Below are 19,324 nucleotides of genomic sequence, written 5' to 3'. Positions count from 1 at the left end.
ATTCGACAGAATCAGCTTCTCTTGCAGAGGGACCTAAACTGGTCTGTCCCTGTCTGCAAACCCTCTGAATCTCAATGTCCACATTAGTAACATTATAACAGACCGGCCTGCCTCCTTGGTAGGGTTGCATCGGAGCTACAAATGGAAATGGACTGGAAAGGCTGTGTGAGCTGGTGCACGCAGTATCTGTGTCACACTGTGTCACAGGAGCTCCAGGGTCGAGAGGCCCTTCTACACCCTTGAATAGAGTATCATCCCCTGCCTGATGCATCATGTTCCCTGATAACATCCCTGGCACAGCCTGTGCTACTTCTCTGCTTGAGCCCTTTCTCTCTGCGCAGTTCTATTTGTTAGCAACTCCTTTGAGCCAAAAGAGACTCCCTATAATTTCTACTGATCAGATCTAGCTTTCTCCTCCCTGAGATGCTGGACAAGTCTGTAATGTAATGCTCACATGCCCTTGGATTCCTCCAGGCATCCCCCTGACCGTCTCTGTCTACTCGAACCAGGTTTGTTTTTCCAAACAAATCAGTCAGTCTCCTGCAGGGAACACAGGAACCATTCTGAGTAAAACAGAGTGGCTGTAATGCAGGGAGCTGGTTACACACGTGATGGAAGAGGCTGAGAAGCAATCTGTAGGTTTGGAGCAGCGGGAAGATTAGCAACGTCCTGCCGGTGGAAGGATGACTGGGCGCCTGGATCACCTGGCTGAAGCTAGAACCACAGAAAGCCTTTGCGGCAGGGGCTGGAGCCAGAGAGGGAAGCTGCAGGGGCGGACAGCAAGGGAAAGAAAACCCTGGCCTCTCCCCTGCCCTGCCCTCCTCCAGCCCTGCAACAGTGCTTCCTCTTGACTGAACCCAGTAGAAAAACCCAGGCCGCAGGGCCAGTTTCTGCAACCCAGAGTGGAGAGCTAAGGACTAGACCTGAGAAAACAGCCCGGGGTCAGCACACGCCAGCCTCCACCATCTGGCCTCTCTCTAGCCCTCTGACTCTGTCTCCTAGGTGGCCCTCCACCAGTCCCTTGCAGCCACTCTGCTGTTGGCTTGGGTTCCAGCCTGGGCCTTTGTACTGTACTGGTGCCTTTTTGGGGGGATGCAAGTCATCATGTGCTGGCTCCTTCTTATCCAAGTCTCGACTCACAAGTCACTACCATTCTGAGGCCTCTGGAAGGGCGTGAGATACATCAGCGCCTCTGCACACGGGCCCTGTCGCTCTCTATCATACATCACTACGTGAACTTGTCTCGTATGTGTATTCACATGACTATTGAAGGGCCAACAAGTGTCAGACACTGTCCGTGGCACTGGGATACAACAATGCATAAAACACCTAAGAACCCGCCTTTGTGAAAATTACATTCTAGGGGAGGGAGACAGAAAATCAATGAAAGTCAGAAGGTAGCACACGCACTGGAGAAAAGCAAAGCAAGGTAGGGTGCGTGCCGGCGATGGGGCTTGCTGTTTTAACAGGATGCTCAGAGGAGGCGTCACTGGCCAGGTGACATTTAGAGAAAGGCCTGAAGGGAGTGAGGAAGTGAGTCATAAAGACACCCAGCATGAGAGCATTCCAGGGACAGGGAACAGCCAGTGCAAAGGCCCTGAGGCTCAGCACTTGAGGCTGAGACAGTGAGGGGGCAAGTAATAGAAAAGGGAGCTGCAGGACAGATCCTATTGGGCCACGTGGGCCACTATAAGTGGCTTTGTTTCATGGGGTTGGTTTTCGTGGGGTTGGAACAGAGGAGTGGCGTCACCTGACTGTGTTAGCAGGTTCTCACCGGCTGCTGTGTTGGGAATAGACCACAGGGTCCAAGGGTGGAAGGAGAGAGACCGGCCAGGAGGTGACTGGAAACAGTCCACGAGAAATGCCGGGGGTGTGCACCCTCACCAGGGTGGTGATGGTGGCAGTGGGGAAACACGGGCAGTTTCTGAATAAATGTTTGAAGTGGAGCCACCAGGATTTGCTGGTACCACAGTGAGGTATGACAGAGAGCCACAGACATGGGGTGTCAGAGAAAGGGAGGAACCAGAAAGGACTGCAGAGTTCGGTCAGAGCAGATGGGAGGACAGAGTTTACAGCAGGGAGAGAGGCTGGCAGGGGAGCGGATGTGGGGCAGCAGCATCAGTAGTTCGGTTTTTGCACCTTGCAACAAACAGTGACGCTAACATTTTGCACCTTGCAACAAACAGTGACACTAACATTTTGCACCTTGCAACAAACAGTGACACTAACAAACCACTCACAATGTGCCAGATGGTGTTCCCAGTACTTTACATCTGATGACTCAGTTAATCCTCTCTGAACTCTCTGAGTAGGTAGTAGTGTACTGCAGGCCCTCAACTGTCTCATTCAACGTCATCCTTTTGTTATTATGTTGAGATGCCATAGGAACTTAACTCTCATTTATATCGATAACCTGTGGTGAGGCTGGTTTCAGTTTATGTCACTTTGCTTAAAGTCACAGCACCTATCGATGGTGGTGAGGACTCCCTGCATTCCCATTTTACATATGAGGTAACTGAGGCACAGAGAGGGTAAATGAGGTTCCCACAGAGCTGGTAAGTGGCAGAGCTAAGACTTAGACCCAGCCAGACTGTTTTCCGGGTCCATGCCTGCGGTAGCTCCCCTCTGCTGCTGGAGGTGCACCTCCGGTGGAGAGAGCACCTGGGCAGCTGGACGAGTGAGCCTGGGCTTGGGAGAGCTGGAGGAGTTACTCATTTGCACACAGTCGAGAATTGTGTTCATTTCCCAAGACTGCCATACAAAATACCACAAACTGGATTGTTTAAAATGATGGAAAGGTATCCTCTCATACTTCCGGAGGCTAGAAGTTCGAGATCAGAGTGGTGGCAGGGTCATGCTGCCTCCAAGACTCTGGAAAGAATGCCTCCTTGCCTCTTCCTAGTGTCTGGCGGTGGCTGGCGACCTTGGGATTTTCTGCCTGTTGCTTGGCCAAGGATGGGACCTGGCCTCCCAGGCCGTGACCCATAGCCAGCAATGAATGGTTAAAGCCACAGCTGCATCACTGCAGTCTGCACCTGTCATCGTAGGATGTCTTCCTCGGTCTGTCTCCCCATCATCTGACATCTTTCTGTAAGAACATGAGTAATAAGAGATGTAGCGATCACCTTAGTTGGCATGACCTCATCTTAACGAATTACATCTGCAACAATCCTATTCTGAGGTGTCAGGGGTTAGGACTTCAACCTCTCTATTTGGGGGACAGTGTTCAATTTGTAACAGGAATCTTTAGGGTATAGATTTCAATTTGCACCATGAGACTAGAGAAGACCACCAGCCCCTAGGATGGGAGTAGCACAGGGATCAAAGATCTGGCTTGGGGATTGCCGCCCTGTAGAGCTGAGGCAGTGAGGACAAACCAGCAAAGGAGGCTGAGGAGGAGCAGTGCAGGCGGTGAGAGGCAGCGTGGCGGTGTGTGGGGTCCTGTAAGCTACGAGAGGAAAGCGTGCAGGGAGGAGGGACAGTCAGTTGAGTCCAGCGCAGCTGAGAGATCAAGAGCGAGGAGGTGAGGACATGGCCGCCGGGTTTCACAACTCAGAGAGCATTTGTGACCACGACGAGCACCGCTTCTCTGGAGTGGACCGCGTGAAAGCCTGATGGGTGTGTGCTTGAGGGACTGGACGGAAAGGACCTGGGGACAGCAGGCACAGAAAATTCTGTTTGTGTTCCTGGTCTGTCTCTCCACCTTGGTGCGGAAGAGCCACAAGAGCAAGGGCCTTGGAGCATCCTATTCCTTCGGTATCCCAGTGCCCAGCACAATGTGCTTGTTAAGCTCTGCGGAATACTGTGCTAGTTGGCATCTGCTTCAAATACGGGGGGGCCTGTCATTTTCCGGTGTGGTCATATCAGCAAAGAGTAGAGGGAAATCACAGGGCTGGCCTAGATTTCTCTGGTTCCTTCCAGCTCTAAAATTCTGTGATTGCGTGACTTGTTCTGTCCACCACCCCAGTATCAATACAGTAAGGAAATTAATGTTATTTGTTGTTGTGTATTTGTTTTGGCAAATAAGTGTTAAATGTAATGGCTGGAGTGTTTCAGTTATAATTTTTTAAACTTTTTTTTAGATTATTTATTTATTTATTTTTAGAGAGCGAGGAAGGGAAGGGGAAAGAGAGGGAGAGAAACATCAATGTGTGGTTTTCTCTCATGCACCCCCTGACGGGGACCTTGCCCACAATCCAGGCTTGTGCCCTGACTGGGAATCGAACCAGCAACCCTTTGGTTCCCAGGCCAGCCAGGGATCCATTTATAAATTTAACAAATGATTGTTGAGTGCCTACAATGTGTTAGTTGCTATATTATATTGTCGCCTTTAATAAATATGTAGGAGCAAGGAGCCTGGGCTGGGAGGGTGGGTAAGAGGGGTGATGGAGGCCTTTCACTGCTAACGCTCTGGGAGGTCTAGGGTGCTCTGATGTGGTCGTTGCTACTCATGGTTGCGGATGAAAAGGGAAGAGCCCCCGAGTGGCTTGAATGCAGTGGGTGGCAGAGCTGCAGCCGCTGGGATACAGGGCAGCATTCACCAACGCATAAGCAACCTTTATCTGCTTCACCCCTAAGCAGCCCAGGGCAGCCATACAAAACAGCTGCTCAGGCAGTGGGAAGGCAGGGGGAGATGTGGGCCCCAGGTCCGCCTCGCCACAGGGCAAACACCCAATTCCCCACTATACTCAGGGCACGAGGCTTCTGCGGTGGTGAGCAGCGCCCTTGGGATTTTTCTGCCTGGTCTAATTTGGCGCTCCGAAGCCCTGTGAAGCAGGGCGGGGGTAGCAGTCACACGCATTCTAAGGCGAAGAGAGGAGCGCTCAGGGCACCCCAAGACGTGCGGGAGAGGGGCAGAGCCAGGTCGGGCACCTAGAGCCTCTGCATCCACGTGTCCGCCCACGAATGACGGAAGAACTTGGATTCTAGAGTCCGTTCCTGGATTAAAAAATCTTCAAACAAGGTACCTCGGTTTTCTCATCTGTAAAACAGACAGAAAAATGTCACCCTTACAGAGGTCCTTGCAGAATCAAAGGTATCATGTGTATAAAAGTGCTTTTGACATAGCAAGTGCCCACCAGACATGTATTACCGTTATAAACCACCAGGCCAAGCTTCCTCTTGCAATTGCAGATTAGGCTCTCCTCCTCATCTGACCTGGCCCATTCGTGCCACTTTCCACTGATTTTCTCCGTCCCTGTCCCTGCAACAACGAGAGGAAGTGAGAGATGAAGAGAGCACGTGATTCTAACTCCGGGCGTTCTGTACGCCTTGGTCTAGGCACGCTCAGGCTTCGCCGCCCCTTGAGTGCTGAGGGGGTGCCTTCCGGCCAGAACTACATTTCCCAGCAACCCTTTCGCGGTTCCACCGGCGACGGGGAGAAACGCATGCGCGGAGTGTGGCCCCGCCTGGTCTTGGGGCCACCCCTCCGAACCCGTTGCATTTCTCGGAGCCGGCAGGTTCCTGCGCTGCCGCTGCAACCCTCGCTCCGCTACTTCTCCCCGGCGGAGCGGGTTCTGGTGTGCCTCAGCTCCGGTCAGTGCCATGATCCGGCAGGAGCTCTCCACATCCTACCAGGAGGTACGAGGCTGGGGTTGGGAGGCGCGGAAACAAAGTTTCCTGTGAGGCGGCGGAGCGGGGAACTGGGTGGGAGGGGTGCCGGGGGCGTCGGGGCGCGCTTCCGAGGAGCGGGTGAGTGCGTCAGGATAGGGGTCCCCGCGTGCAGACAGGGGTAGAGCAGGAAGGAAGCGGGGCGCCCAGCCTCCTCCGGATGCCGGGGTCGCTTGGCCGGAGCTGGGGCCCCAAAGCCGCGACTCCTAACCAGCAGGTGAATGATTAAAGCCTCGTGGGAGTTAAGCAGCGACGCGGCGGGCGGGGGCGGGACCCCGCGTGGCCTGGAGCATTGCGGTGTTGTTTGCAACAAGTAGAAGCGCCTGCGCCTGCTTCCAGCTGGAGCGTTTGCACGGTGGGCATCAGCCCTCCTCCCAGCCAAGGCCTCGTGGCCCCTGCAGCTGTTAATGATAGGGATGATTACATCTTGTTTGGGTGGCCGCCTGTCTTTGAAAGTATGCTTTCACCGACTTAGCCGCTTCTCACTCCACTCCGTTTCTCTCCGGTCTCACCTCCTCCCACGACTTTGTAACTATCACTTTCAGGCTCTTTGTCTCTTTCTTATCTGTCCTGAGCTACAAACAGACTGCCGTTCCAGCTTTTCCCTCAAACCAGCTCTTCCTTCTGACTCCTACTACAAGGAATGAACTGCTCGCCTTCCCCTCCTCAAGTCCCAAACCTCAGTCACCTTCCTCCCCTGTACCCCTCACCGTCCCCCACCCCCTCACTTGCCTGCTTCTGGCAGTGCCATATTCTCAGTCCTCTGGGTCCCTGCGTCTGCTCTGCCCACCAGAGCGTGATACTGTGTTACCACCGCTTCCTTTGGTCTCTCCCTGTGCAGATTTGCTCTGAGGCCTTGCCTTGACCCCAGCGCATTCGTTTTTTTCATACACCTGATGGTGCCCTGGGTCTACTCAGAGCGGCCCAAACTTCTCAGGGAGCTTTTAGAGCTCTGCGCAGGTCAGCAGCTGTATCCCCCATTACCTTCACCACTCTCACCCACCTAGGTTCTGGCCACACTTGGAAGCTCACTGTTTAAAAATGTGCTCCTGCTTCCTGGCCTCTGTGCCTGTGCTCGCACCATTTCTTCTCCTTGAACCCTTCTCAAGTTCCACTGGTTCAAATCCCACCCTTACTCAAGGGGAGACTCTCAAATCCCACATGCTCCGTGGAGACTGACTTCCCAGACTAGTCTGGCATTCTGCCTGTCCTTCTCAGTTAAACTTGCTCCTGTCTTGGTTGGTACTGATCAATATGATGTACGTTTTTCCCTTTGTCAGTGACACTGTGTGGCGTAGACAAAACAGGTGGCTTAGCCTCACAGTAGAAGGGGAGGCCGAGTTGGAGTCAGGTGAGATTTGCTGAGGCTGGCCGGCCTTTTTTTTAGTGTACACCTGGGCTGGAATTTGACTTTGGGACAGTTCTGCGTGTTTCTCCTACCGTCGTCTTTATCCCATCTCTTTCTTTTATCCAAAAGGAGCCCAATGGGTTATTAACCAGTGCTGGGGGCTCTGTGGTCCCTAGATTTCATGTCTTTGACAGTGGGGGAATCCTGGGGAATGAGTTTTGTCTTTTCCTGACCCGGAATGGTTTCAGATTTCTAGGGAGGAGACTATAGTGGGTGAGGACTTTGAAGTCAGAAACCCCACATTCCTCTCCAGGTTCTGCCTCTTGCTGTTCGTGTGGCTTTTGTCAAGTCATCTAACTTCTCTGAGCCTCAGTTTCTTCATCTGCAAAACGATGGGATGATAGTCCCCATCTCCTAGGGTTGGATGAGTTAGCATGTGGAAAGTGATTATTTAGCTCAGTGTCTGGCAGGTGAATGAAATAATTGCTCTTGTTAACAAGGTGCGTGCAGCTCTTGCTTCTGAGGATCTTTGGTGTCCCTGGTTTTACAGGACTGTGCCCCTCACCATCCACATTTAGGTTAGACCCTTACCTAGCAGGGCTCCTAATATGTTTATTAAAGTTTAGGCAGTGAACCTGCTTGCAGGGGCACGGCCAACGGTAGAGCCAGTTGGTATTTGGGGCACACCCATGGTGCAAGGCCCTGGGAGTGCCCTTGCCCTTTCTTCAGTGGCCTGTCCTGCATCCTCATTTCTCACCTTCGGAAGAAGGTGGCCTCCCATTTTCTGGGGGGGCTACCTTTCTTGCCTGGATCATTCTGAGCTTAGACTTAGGTTTCTTTACCGAATGGAGATTTTGGCTTTAGAGGGTGGGGTATGCTGAGAATTTGGCCAGGCCAGGCGGCGGGTTTATCCCAGCTGCAGGTAGTCAGGAGGGGAACTGGGTGAGGCTGCACCTGTGTTAGGCTCGGATCAGAGAACTTTGAGCCTTCCTGGGACTAACAGCCTCTCTTCCCTTTGGCCGGTGAAAGCTCCTGGAGCTTCCTGAGCTGTGTGCTCCCACTAGGGGCCTGGGTCTGCCTCATGGTGCCTTCTCCATCTTCCCAGCCCTCTTCCACTTTTTTTCTTTTCTTTTGGGACTAGAGGGCTTTAAACTGGGAGTTTCCGTTCTAAGGGGCAGGAGTGGAGGCATGGCGAGGGACCTACAAGAACAATAGATGCACAGAGCCTTATTTAACTCTTGTCTCTTGGAGATGAAATTTTAATGAAGATGCCTTGAGACCTTCGGCATTCACTATGTGCATCTAAGACAATATTTGGGAGAGTTCTCCCCTCCCCCTTTCATCCCAGTTCGTGATAGCTCCCCCTCCAGCTCTAGTCTTGACCTCTCCTGCCCTCCTCCTCCATGCTGCAGAGAGTCGTTGGTCATCATTGTATCCTTCCTTCCGCCCACCCACCCTTCTCAGTGGCATCATCTGCCCCGTTTGAGCGGTGAGTACTCGATGGAATGAGGGTGGGGTATTAGCGTCTGTCCCCGACATGGACTGGCCCGCCCCACTTTGTTCTGCCATTTGCAGCCCAAGTTGGTGAACTTTAGCCAGAGTCCTGGAGAGCTCACTGTTCCCCTCTTCTTGCTCAGCAGACACTAAGCCGCATTTCCTCCTCCTTTGGGAAGTGGTTAAGGTCATGGGTTTGGTACTAGGTCAGCTTGGATTTTAGTCCTCTGGCATCTGTGACCATGGAAAGTATTGTGTTAAATTGTTACCCCCCCCTTGCAAAAAAAAAAGTTGAAGTCCTAACCCCCCCAGTACCTTAGAATGGGACCTCATTTGGAAATAGGGTCATTGCAGACGTGAATGAATTAAATGAGGTTACCCTGGAGTAGGGTGGGCCCAAATCCGATGTGAATGGTGTGCTTACACAGAGATGACGATGTGAAGAAACAGACTCCACAGGAAGGTGGAGGCAGAGGTTGGAGATTGGGTGCATCTACAAGCTCAGAAGCGCCGAGGGCTGCTGGCCATTAGGGGAAGCTGGGAGAGAGGCGTGGAGGAGAGCCCCTGCGACCCTCGGAGGAGCCACCCTGCCAGAGCCCTGAGGGGGTTCGTTTCTGTTGTTGCAGGCACCCAGTTTTCGGTGCTTGTTGTGGCGCGAAGGCATAAGGAAGTCACTGGTGTTTTCTGAGCTTCAGTGTCCCCATCCGTAGCGTTGGTATAACACCCTGCTGATGTCATGTGACTTTTTTTTAATGATTAAGTGAGAAGCAGCTTCTGCTTTCTTCTTCTAGTCTGGAAAAGCAAGGCTGGTGTAGCTGACCTGTTTGCCCTCTTTGTGTCTCCCTGTAGCTGAATGAGGAGTTGGAGCAGGTGGTTGAGAACTCAGAGCGCACAGACGAGCAGGACAAGGAGAGAGCCAAGGTCCAGGGTGCGGGCATCTTACCAGGTAAGTGGGTTCAGGCAGGGAGTGGAAGGCCCGGAAAACAGTGTGCTGCTGCAGCCAGAAGCCCCAGGTGGGCACCTCACCAGCTGCTCGCCAAGGGAGGGGAGGAGCCCCCTGCCTTGCACCCCGGTGTCAGGTCTCGGCCATTGCCCTGGTTTGAAAGCTGTTCATATTTAACCAGCCTTGGGACAGAGGCTGTGCCCGGGCTGGTACCTGCTCTTTTCTGCACTCTAGTTCAAGCCAGTTCCTGAGACCAGGTTTTGGATACAGAAGCAAGGGCTTTGGGCATCTGCTCTCCTGTTAGATTTTCCCTAAGAAGCGGGTAGAAATTGAACCTCTGATATCTGGGTCACTTCCAAGAGCCTCTGGAAGAATATCTAATAGGCACCACCTCTCGGATATCAGACCTCTTCAGGATAGTCGCTCAGCTGGGTGATCAGGGTCCCATTAGTCAAGTGGCATCTTGTGGAGCCTTGCAGTAGCTTTTGACACTTGCTGACCCCTCCTCTTTTTGTATACACACGCTGCCCCCTTAGTTTCTGTAATGTGTCACTTCTCGGGTCAGCCTGCTTTGCAATCGTCTTCTGGGTCCTGGGTGTTAAAGGCCCCCTTGTTTGTCACAGGCCCCTTTCTCTTACCCGCTAGTGGTTGGCCTCACGCAGGCCCCTCCCCTGCTTCAGTCACTGCTTGCTCTCATGTACCTGCCATATTTACACCTCTAGCCCAGAGATGACCCATAAACTCCAGGCTTATCTATCGTGTATATCCAAATGCCGTGGGGATAGCTCTGCTTAGATGTCCCACAGGTACCCTAAACTCTGCACAGTCAGTGGGATGGACCGCCCTGGCTGGGGAGCTCAGTCAGTTGGAACGATGTTCCAGTGCACCGGGGCTGCGGGTTTGGTCCCTGGTCAGGGTACATACGACAAGCAACCAGTGAAAGCGTGAGTAAGTGGAACAACAAAAATCAGTGTTTGTCTTCCTCTATCCCTTCCTCTCGCTCTAAAATCAATAAAACCATAGCTCTACTTAAAAAAAAAAAAAAAAGATGGGCCATGACAAGGGTTGATGAGGATATCAAGAAATGGGAACCCCCATCCATTCACTGCTGGTGGGAATATAGATGGTGCAGCTGCTGTGGAAAGCGGTCTGGCAGGTCCTCACAAGGTTAAATCCGGAGTTACCCAGTGACCCAGCAGCGCCAGTCCTAGGGATATGCCCAAGAGAAGTGAGAACTTACATCCACCTGAAAACTCGGACGAGAATATTCATAGTAGCAGTATTCATAATAGCCAAAAGATGGAAACAACCCAGACGTCCACCAACTGATGAGTGAATAAATAAAACAGTATATTAATATAGTGGAGTATTACTTGGCAGTAAAAAGGACTGAACTGATATATGTGACAACATGGAGGAATCTTACAAACGTATTAGGAGTTCCCGCCAAGATGGTGGTGTAGGTAGAAACCCTTTGCTTCCTCACACAACCGAAAGGAGGAAAATAGCCAATCTAAAATCAATAAACAAGCAAAAGCGCCAGAAAATCAAACTGCATGGAACTCCGACAACCAAGGAATTAAAGAAAAAAGATCAACCAGATAAGGCGCTGGGCTGCACAGGCCAACCCAGAAAGACCGCAGCAACTCGGCGGGCCGTGGGGGTGGGGGTGGGGCTGGCTGCAGAGCTCTGCGGCCTGTGTGGAAGGGGCTGACTGAAGGGGAAGCTGAGACTCAGAACTGGTTGTGGGCTGTGACTGGGACAGCCGAGGTGGGAGATACTCCCAACCTCACGGGAGTCTGTTGGAAAGTGCGCTAGAGACGAACAGGTGGGCAGAGCTGTTCCCCCTCTGGCCCCTGCCACACAGGCAGCACTGCAGAGCAGCAAGCAGGGTTGCCCTGCCCCCTTACGACCTATCAGCTGTGCCAAGACAAAGAAGTACGGCAAGAGTGAAAGAACAGAGCATAACCTCAGAACTAAGCAATGAGATGGCCAGCCTATCTGATGGAGAATTGAAAGCCCTGGTAATCAAAATGCTTACAGGTCTCATTGAGCTTGGTCGAAAAATTAGAAAACAAATGAAGGATACCCCAAATGAAGTAAAGCAAAATATTCAGGGAACCTACAGTGACAGGAAAGAAACCAGGACTCAAGCAGCAATTTGGAATGAAAGAAACATCCATCCAGAAGAAATGAAAGAAAAAATCCAGAAAAATGAAGAGAGGCTTAGGAACCTCTGGGACAACTTGAAATGTTCCAATATCCGAATTATAGGGGTGCCAGAAGGAGAACAACAGCAGCAAGAAATTGAAAACTTGTTTGAACAAATAATGAAGGAGAACTTCCCCAATCTGGCACAGGAAATAGACTTCCAGGAAGCCCAGAGTCCCAAAGAAGTTGGACCCAAAGAGGAACACACCAAGGCACATCATCATTAAGTTACCCAAGATTAAATATAAAAAAAATCCTGAAAGAAGCAAGGGGAAAGGAGATATTTACCTACAAAGGAGTTCCCATAGGGCTATCAGCTGATTTCTCAAAAGAAACCTTACAAGCAAGAAGGGGCTGGAAAGAAGTATTCCAAGTCATGAAAGTCAAGGACCTACACCCAAGATCACTCTATCCAGCAAAGCTTTCATTTAGAATGGAAGGGCAGATAAAATGCTTCCTAGATAAGGTCAAGTTAAAGGAGTTCATCATCACCCAGCCCTTATTATATGAAATGTTAAAGGGACTTACCTAAGGAAAAGATCATCAAAAATATGAACAGTAAAATGACAACAAACAACTATCAACAAATGAACCTAAAAGAAAAGAAAAATGAAAACAAAAACTAAGCAAACAACCAGAACAGGAACAGAATCAGAGAAATGAACATCACATGGAGGGACTTCAGTGGGGAGGGGGAAGGGAGGAATGGGGGAAAGGTACAGGGAAGAAGAAGCATAATTAGTAGGCATAAAATAGATGGGGAGAGAGAAATGGTATAGGAAACAGAGGACTCAGAGAACTTGTACAACCCATGGACACGATCTAAGGCACAGTAGCTCTTTAGAATGCTGGAATGCTGGAGGGTTTGGGTGCAGGGTGGAGGAGGGATAAAGGGGAAAAATTGGAAAAACTGTAATAGCATAATCAATAAAAATACTTAAAACATTAAATGAAACGTCAAGCACAAAAGGCCACAGATTGGATGAGTCTATGTATGTGAAATGCCCAGAGCAGGCAGATCCCTGAGGTAGAAAGTAGATTATTGGTTGCCAGGGGCGAGGAGGAAGGAGGAGTGACTACTAAGGGTGTAAAATTTCTTTTTGGGTCATGAAACTGTTCTGTAATTAAAGAGTGGTGATGGTTGCGCACCTTGTGTGTATACTAAAACCTATGAAGTATATTCACTTTAAAAGGATGAATGTTATAGTATGTAAATATAGCTCAGAAAACAAAAACAAATCACTGAAAAGAATAATTCATTCTTTGCGTTCAGAATTCATCTCTGCCCAGCGCTTCCTGCAGGGTGGGGTTCCCCAGGGGACGGCAGGCTTGACATTCAACATTGTCTTGGATTAGTTTCAGGTGTACAGCATGTAAACATTCACATCGTTTACAAAGTGTTCCCTCCCATGATTCAGGTGCCCACCTGGCGGTGTTATCAGTATTATATCAGCATTGTTAACTGTACTTCCTGTGCTGTACCTTACACCTGCAAGCCTGTTTTGTAACTGTCACCTTAGTACACCTTGGCCCCCAAACACCCACCCCTCTGGCCTTGTCAGTGTGTTCTCTGTATCTGTAAGTCTGTTTCCGTTTTGTTAGTTTATGTTTGTTAGATTTCACATGTAAATAATATGTGGTATGTGTCTTTGTCTTCGGCTTATTTCACTTAGCACAATCCCCTCTTGGTCCTTCCATGCTGTTGCAAATGGTAAGATTCATTCTTTCTTGTGGCCGAGTAATATCCCATTGTGTGTGTGTGTGTGTGTGTGTGTGTGTGCTGCTGCTTTTTTATCCACGAGTCTGTGGAGAGGCCCTTGAGTTGCTTCCTGTATCTCGGCGATTGTAAGTAACACTAAAGTGAACACAGGGGTGCATGTACTGTAGTCCTTTGAATTAGTGTTTCGGGTTTCTTTGGCTACTTTCCCAGAAGTGGAAATGCTGGATCATAAGGCAGTTCCATTTTTAATTTTTTTTGAGGAACCTCTGCACTGTTTTCCGGAGTGGCTGCACCGAACTGCATTCCCGCCAGTGCCCTGGCATTCCTTTGTCTGCATCCCCACCACCAGTTGTCCTTTGTGCATTTACTAATGATAGCTTATCTGGCAGGTGTGAAGTGGGAACTCATTGTGGTTTTAATTTGCATTCCTCTAGTGATTGGTGATGTTGAGCATCTTTTCACAATGTCTGTTGGCCATCTGTGGGTCCTCTTTTGAGAAGTGTCTGTTCAGGTCCTCTGCCCACTTTTTAGTTGGTGTTTTGGGGTTGTTTTTTTTGGTGTTGAGTTGCCAGAGTTCTTTATTAATTTTGAGTAGTAACCCTTTATCAGATGTATTAGTGGGAAATATGTTCTCCCACTCAGTAGGTTGTCTTTTTGTTTGTTGGTCTCCCGTGCTGGGGAGAACTTTTCAGTTCGATGTAGCCCCGTGTGTGTGTGTGTGTGTGTGTGTGTGTTTCTTCTGTTTCCCTTGCCCAAGGAGACATGTCAGAAAAAAATATGCTGAGAGTAGCATCTGAGATTTTACTGCCTATATTTTCTTCTAGGAGTTTTATGGTTTTAGGTCTCACATGTAATCTTTAATCCATTTTGAGTTTATTCTTACGTATGGTATAAGAAGGTAGTCTACGACCTGGCTGCTGTAGCTCAGTGGACTGAGCACAGGCCTGTGAACCAAAGCATCACCGGTTTGATTCCCAGTCGGGGCACATGCCTGCGTTGTAGGCCATATCCTCAGTAGGGGGTGTGCTAGAGGCAACCATACATCGATGTTTCACTCCCTCTCTTTCTCCCCTCTCTCTAAAATAAATAAATAAAATCTTAAGAAGGTAGTCTAGTTTCTTTTCTTCTTTTTCTTTTCTGCATGTATCTGTCCAGTTTTCCCCAACACCATTTACTGACTAGACCATCATTGCCGCATTATCTCTTCTCGCTGCCTTTGTCAAAGATGGACCACACAGGCAAGGGTGTGTCTCCAGGCTCTGTTCTGTTCGGTTGGTCGGTGTGTGTGTTTCTATGGCAGTGAGTGCCAGGCTGTTTTCCGTTACAGTAGCCTTGTAGTTTAGTTTGATGTCAGGTAGTGTGATAACTCATACTTTGTTTTCCTTTTTCAGAACCGCTATTCATGGTCTTTTGTGTTTCCATACACATTTATGAATGATTTGTTTCAGTTCTGTGAGAAATGTCATTGGTATTTTGATGGGAATTACACTGAATCTATCATTGCTTTGGGCAATATGGACATTTTAATGATGTTAATTCTTCCCATCTTTGAGCACGGTAACTGCTTCCATCTATAACTGTTTTCTTCAGTTTCTTTCTTCAGGGTCTTACAGTTTTCTGAGTACAGGTTTTTTATGTCTATGAAATTCATAGGTATTTTTTGACGTAAATGTGATTTCTTAGTTTTTCTTTCTGATAGTTCATTATTGGTGTATAAAATTCAGCCCATTTCTGAATATTTAGTAATCTACTGAATTCATTTATTCTATTAATTTTTTGGTGGAATCTTCAGGGTTCTCTCTATATGGTATCACGTCATCTGCAAATAATGATAGTTTTTACCTTTTTCTTTCCAGTTTGAATACCTATTATGACTTCTTCTTGTCTGATTGCTGTGGCTGGGACACTGTTGAATAGACTGTTGAAGGTGGACATCCCTGTCTTGTTCCTGATCTTAAGGAAAACGCTTTAATTTTTCCTCTTTGAGTATGATGTTAGCTGTGGGTTTGTCATTTATGGCCTTTGTTACATTGAAGTGTGTTCCCTCTATTTCCCCTCTGCTGAGAGTTTTTATCATGAATGGATGCTGGATTTTATCAAATGCCTTTTTTTTTTTTTTGCATCTGTTGATATTATCATGTACCATATTTTGCCATGTATTATGCTCACCCATGTTTTTGGCGCAAACTTTCAGGGGAAAAAATCTTTTGTTTTAATTTTTTTAATTCAATTTTTAATTTATATTTAGGAACAAAACCTATTATCGCATTCTAGGGTATTTTGCATACAAAATACCCTAGATGTTGTGATTGCTCTCTAGAGTTTCACTTCTAATGCATAAGCATAAATGAAAGAATTAAAAACATTTATATAGATATGGGGTTAGTACTACCCATGCATAATGCCCATCCTTATTTTACCCTCAACAATTTGGGCAAAAAAGTGCACATTATATACATGGTGAAATACAGTAGTTTTTATATTTCTTTTCATTCATGTGGTGTATCCCATTAATTGACTTGCAGATACTGTACCAGTTTTACTTCCCACTTCATCATGGTATATGATCTTTATAATGTATTTCTGAATTCTGTTTGCTAATATTTTGTTGAGGATTTTTGCATCTGTGTTCATTAGGGATGTTGGCTGATAATTTTCTTTCTTTGTAGATATCTGGTTTTGGGATGAGGATAATGCTTCCTTCTTCTTGAACTTTCCAGAGTAGTTTGAGAAGGCTAGGTGTTGATTCTTTTTGAATGTTTGGTAAAATTCACCTGTGAAGCCATCCAGTCTAGGACTTTTGTTTATTGGGAGTTTTTGATTCCTTTGCTGTCATTGGCTGTGATTAGTCTGTTCACATTTTCAGTTCTGTCCTGATTCAGTTTTGGAATATTGTATGTTTGTAGGAATTTATCCATTTCTTCCAGATTGTTTAATTTCTTGTCATATTATTGTTCTGTAGTATTTTTCATAATCTTTTGTGTTTGTGTTGTCAGTTGTTACTTCTCTTTCATTTTGCTTTTATTTATTTGGGTCCTGTCTTTTTCTTGGTGAGTCTTGTTAAACCTTAATAATTCTGGTTTTCTTTTTGAAAGAACTAGCTCTTAGTTTCATAGACTTTTTTTCTATTTTTTTTAGATTCTATTTTATTTATTTCCCCTCTGATCCTTATTATTTCCTTCTATTCACTTTGGGCTTTGTTCTTTTTCTAGTTCCTTTGGGTCAAAGTTTAGATTGTTTATTTGAGGTTTTTTTTCCTTGTTCCTTGCAGTAGGCCTGTATCGCTCTGAATATCCTCTTTGGACTGTTCTCGTGTGCCCCACGGATTTAGGGCTGTTGTGCTTTGACTTTCATTTGTCTCAAGGCCCTGGATCTCTTCCTTGATCTTGTTGTTAACCCACCCATTGTCCAGTGACATGTTATTTAGCCTCCGTGTCTTTGTATATTTTTCAGTCTTTATCTTGTAATTAATGTCTTCTTAAATTTATTTTGATTTGTTTTGTGTCCTGACATGTGATCTATTCTGGAATGTTCCATGTGCACTAGAAAAGAATGTACGAGGGAGGACCCCCCAAAACCAGAATTACCTTTGGGAGGTTGGGCCCCTCGTACTGCAGGATTCCCTGACTAGGTGAGTGTTCTAGGAACCCATCTGTATCAGTGTGCCAGCTGGTGCTGTTGTGAGAGGCTGCATTTGGATTTAGTGAATTTTTCTGAAGACTTTTTCAGTGCATTTGCCCATTTCATGATGGGTGATTTTCAAGCTCACCTGCAGTTTTTGACCAAAAACAGCATGACCCCCGTGCCCCACCCTCCCTATTCACCCAATCTTGCCCCAAGTGACTTTTTTTGGTTTCCTTGGATGAAAAAAGTCCTCAGAGGGAAATGTTTTTCCAATGTGGAAGAAGCGAAACAAAAAATGGCATTAAGCACCAAAAGGCATGAAAATCTATGAGTTCAAAACCTGTTTTGAGCAGTGGAAAAAAGTCTCGATAAGTGTAGTGCATCAAATGGAGAGTATTCAAGGTGACTGAAGTTTAAACATGTAAGAATAAATATAATTTTTTATAAATCCTGTTTTGAGGGGTTCCCCTCATATATTCTGCTGTTTTGGGGTGAAATGCTCAGAAAGTATCCATTAAGCCCTCTGATCTAATGCCCCCCCCCCTTGGTTTTTTTGTCTGGGAGGTCCATCCGGAGGTCCATCCGGTGGTGTCAGCAGGATGTTCACATCCGCTGTGACCGCGTTACTGCCGCTCCCTTCACGTCCGCCAGCACTCGGCTTCTGTGTTCCGGTGCCTCCATGGTGGGCGCATGGATGTTGACGAGGTTTACACTCTCTCGTGGGGTTGGCCCCTTCGTCATTAAGTATTGCCCTTCCTCTCATCATATAGCCTTGGTTTTAAAGTCTGTTTTGTCCAATATGAGTGTTGCTGCCTTAGCTTTTGTTGTTGTTGTTTCATTTGCATGAAACATTCTTTCCATCCCTTGACTCTGTATCTTTTTCAGCATGGGAAGGGGCCTTGTTTTCTTGTCTAGTCAGCTGCCCTGTGTGTTTGTGGAGATTGGCCATGCCTCCCCGTCTCGGTAGTGTGGCCTTACATAGCAGGTGTCCTGTGGGGCTCATAACATAGTCTCCCTGATCGCCTGCTTTAGGTGCTTCAGGAATGTCCCCTGTGGGTCACGTGAGCCCTCCTGTTGTAGTTGGGTTTTGATTGCTGTTGGGCCATCCATGTGTGGGGCCAGCCCTGAGGCTGCTGGCTGACCGTGAGGTTGCCTTGCGATCACAGTGTGGGTACGGCTGTGCAGGGGGTGAGTCCATTAAGCGGGATTGCACCAGTGCAGGGTTTGGTGCCGAGATCTCCCTTGAGCTGTGCTGCTCGTGGAGCTGCGTGGGTTGTGCCCTGCTGTGGTCCAAGGCCTGCCACTGGTGTGTCGGTTCTGGGGCCTCTTGGGGGAGGGGCTCTGGTGCAGATCAGTGTCAGATGCGGCCTGTAACTGGCCCTGGGCTGCCTGTCTGAATCTGCCAAGCAACCCTCAGTTTGTGGCTGCCTTTGCTGAACCTGGGTGCACATGAGGGTGTCCAAGCTGCGTGCCGGTGCCGGCTTCCCCTGGCAATGGGTCTGGCAGGCCAGCAAGGGCCCGGATCACCCTGAGACCCACTTTTGTCTGCTGGCCGCCTGCTGGGCACGGTGACTGGAAGATCCTCTGCTGGTGTACAAGTCCCGTGAGATGTGTTCTCAGCGAGTCATCAGGTAGCGCAAAGTGGTGTTGGCCAGGTTGGTAGAGATTCAGACTCAGTGCCAGTGCTGGGTCTGAGGCCACTCTGCAAAAGTCTCAGGGTACACCACAGTCAGCTGCCACCCCTTACAACCCATGGACCTTTGAGTGAGGTGGGGTGAGGCCTGCAGAGCTCACCAGGCTAAAACAGGTCAAGATTTGGCCGTGAGGAGAGAAGGCCCCACACGGGACAGGGACGCCGGTCAGGCAGGCGTGTGAGGGAAAGGTGGCCTTGCCCAACACAGCCTCTCCCTACGTAGCTCTGGCGCTCCTCCAGCTTGCCCAGACTTCCTAGAGGGCTCCTCAATAGAGTCTGCAGGGCGGCTCCAGGCTGCAGGTGGAGACAGAACTCACCACCAAGAGCCATCTTGGCAGGGCGGGGCCTCCAGGGGTCAGCAGGAAGGGGTCAGTGTCACTCCCTAGGCTGATACCACGGGGAAGTAATGGGGCGGGACCAACGCTGGCATGGTGGTGCCACTCAGGCACATGGGTAACAGTGGCCTTCCCCACAGCCACATAACAGTCTCCTTGGGGTTCTGGCACTCTTTGAGCCTGTCTTAACTTCCTCGAGAGCTCCCCAGTGAGGTTTGCGCCTCGAGCCCCGCTGGAGTTTACAGCAGACCTCTCCTGGTGTTGTGGGGCCCCTCTCCGGCTGATGTCCTGTGGGGGGATGCTCCACTCAGGCAGGGTGGCATCCTGGGTGGTGTGGGAGAGGGAC

The 19,324-nt window shown here is 48.8% G+C and overlaps 1 protein-coding gene across 2 annotated transcripts in view; it reads left to right on the top strand.

Moving 5' to 3' along the window:
• The first annotated feature begins 5,405 nt into the window (after nt 1-5,405).
• Nucleotides 5,406-19,324, top strand: part of PACC1 (proton activated chloride channel 1) — a 42,523-nt gene continuing 28,604 nt past the window's right edge. Inside the window, exons 1-2 of one of the 2 annotated variants that reach the window (XM_036015275.1) lie at nt 5,406-5,580; nt 9,302-9,398. In XM_036015275.1, coding sequence (XP_035871168.1) covers nt 5,545-5,580; nt 9,302-9,398 — 133 coding nt within the window. In that variant the 5' untranslated portion in view covers nt 5,406-5,544. The remainder of the gene's footprint in view (nt 5,581-9,301; nt 9,399-19,324) is intronic. The other variant, XM_028530665.2, reaches the window with a different exon arrangement.

This window comes from Phyllostomus discolor, chromosome 14 (assembly GCF_004126475.2).
Source record: "Phyllostomus discolor isolate MPI-MPIP mPhyDis1 chromosome 14, mPhyDis1.pri.v3, whole genome shotgun sequence".
Lineage (NCBI taxonomy): Eukaryota > Metazoa > Chordata > Mammalia > Chiroptera > Phyllostomidae > Phyllostomus > Phyllostomus discolor.
Note: the sequence above shows the minus strand (reverse complement) of the source record. Positions and strands in the feature narration are given on the sequence as shown.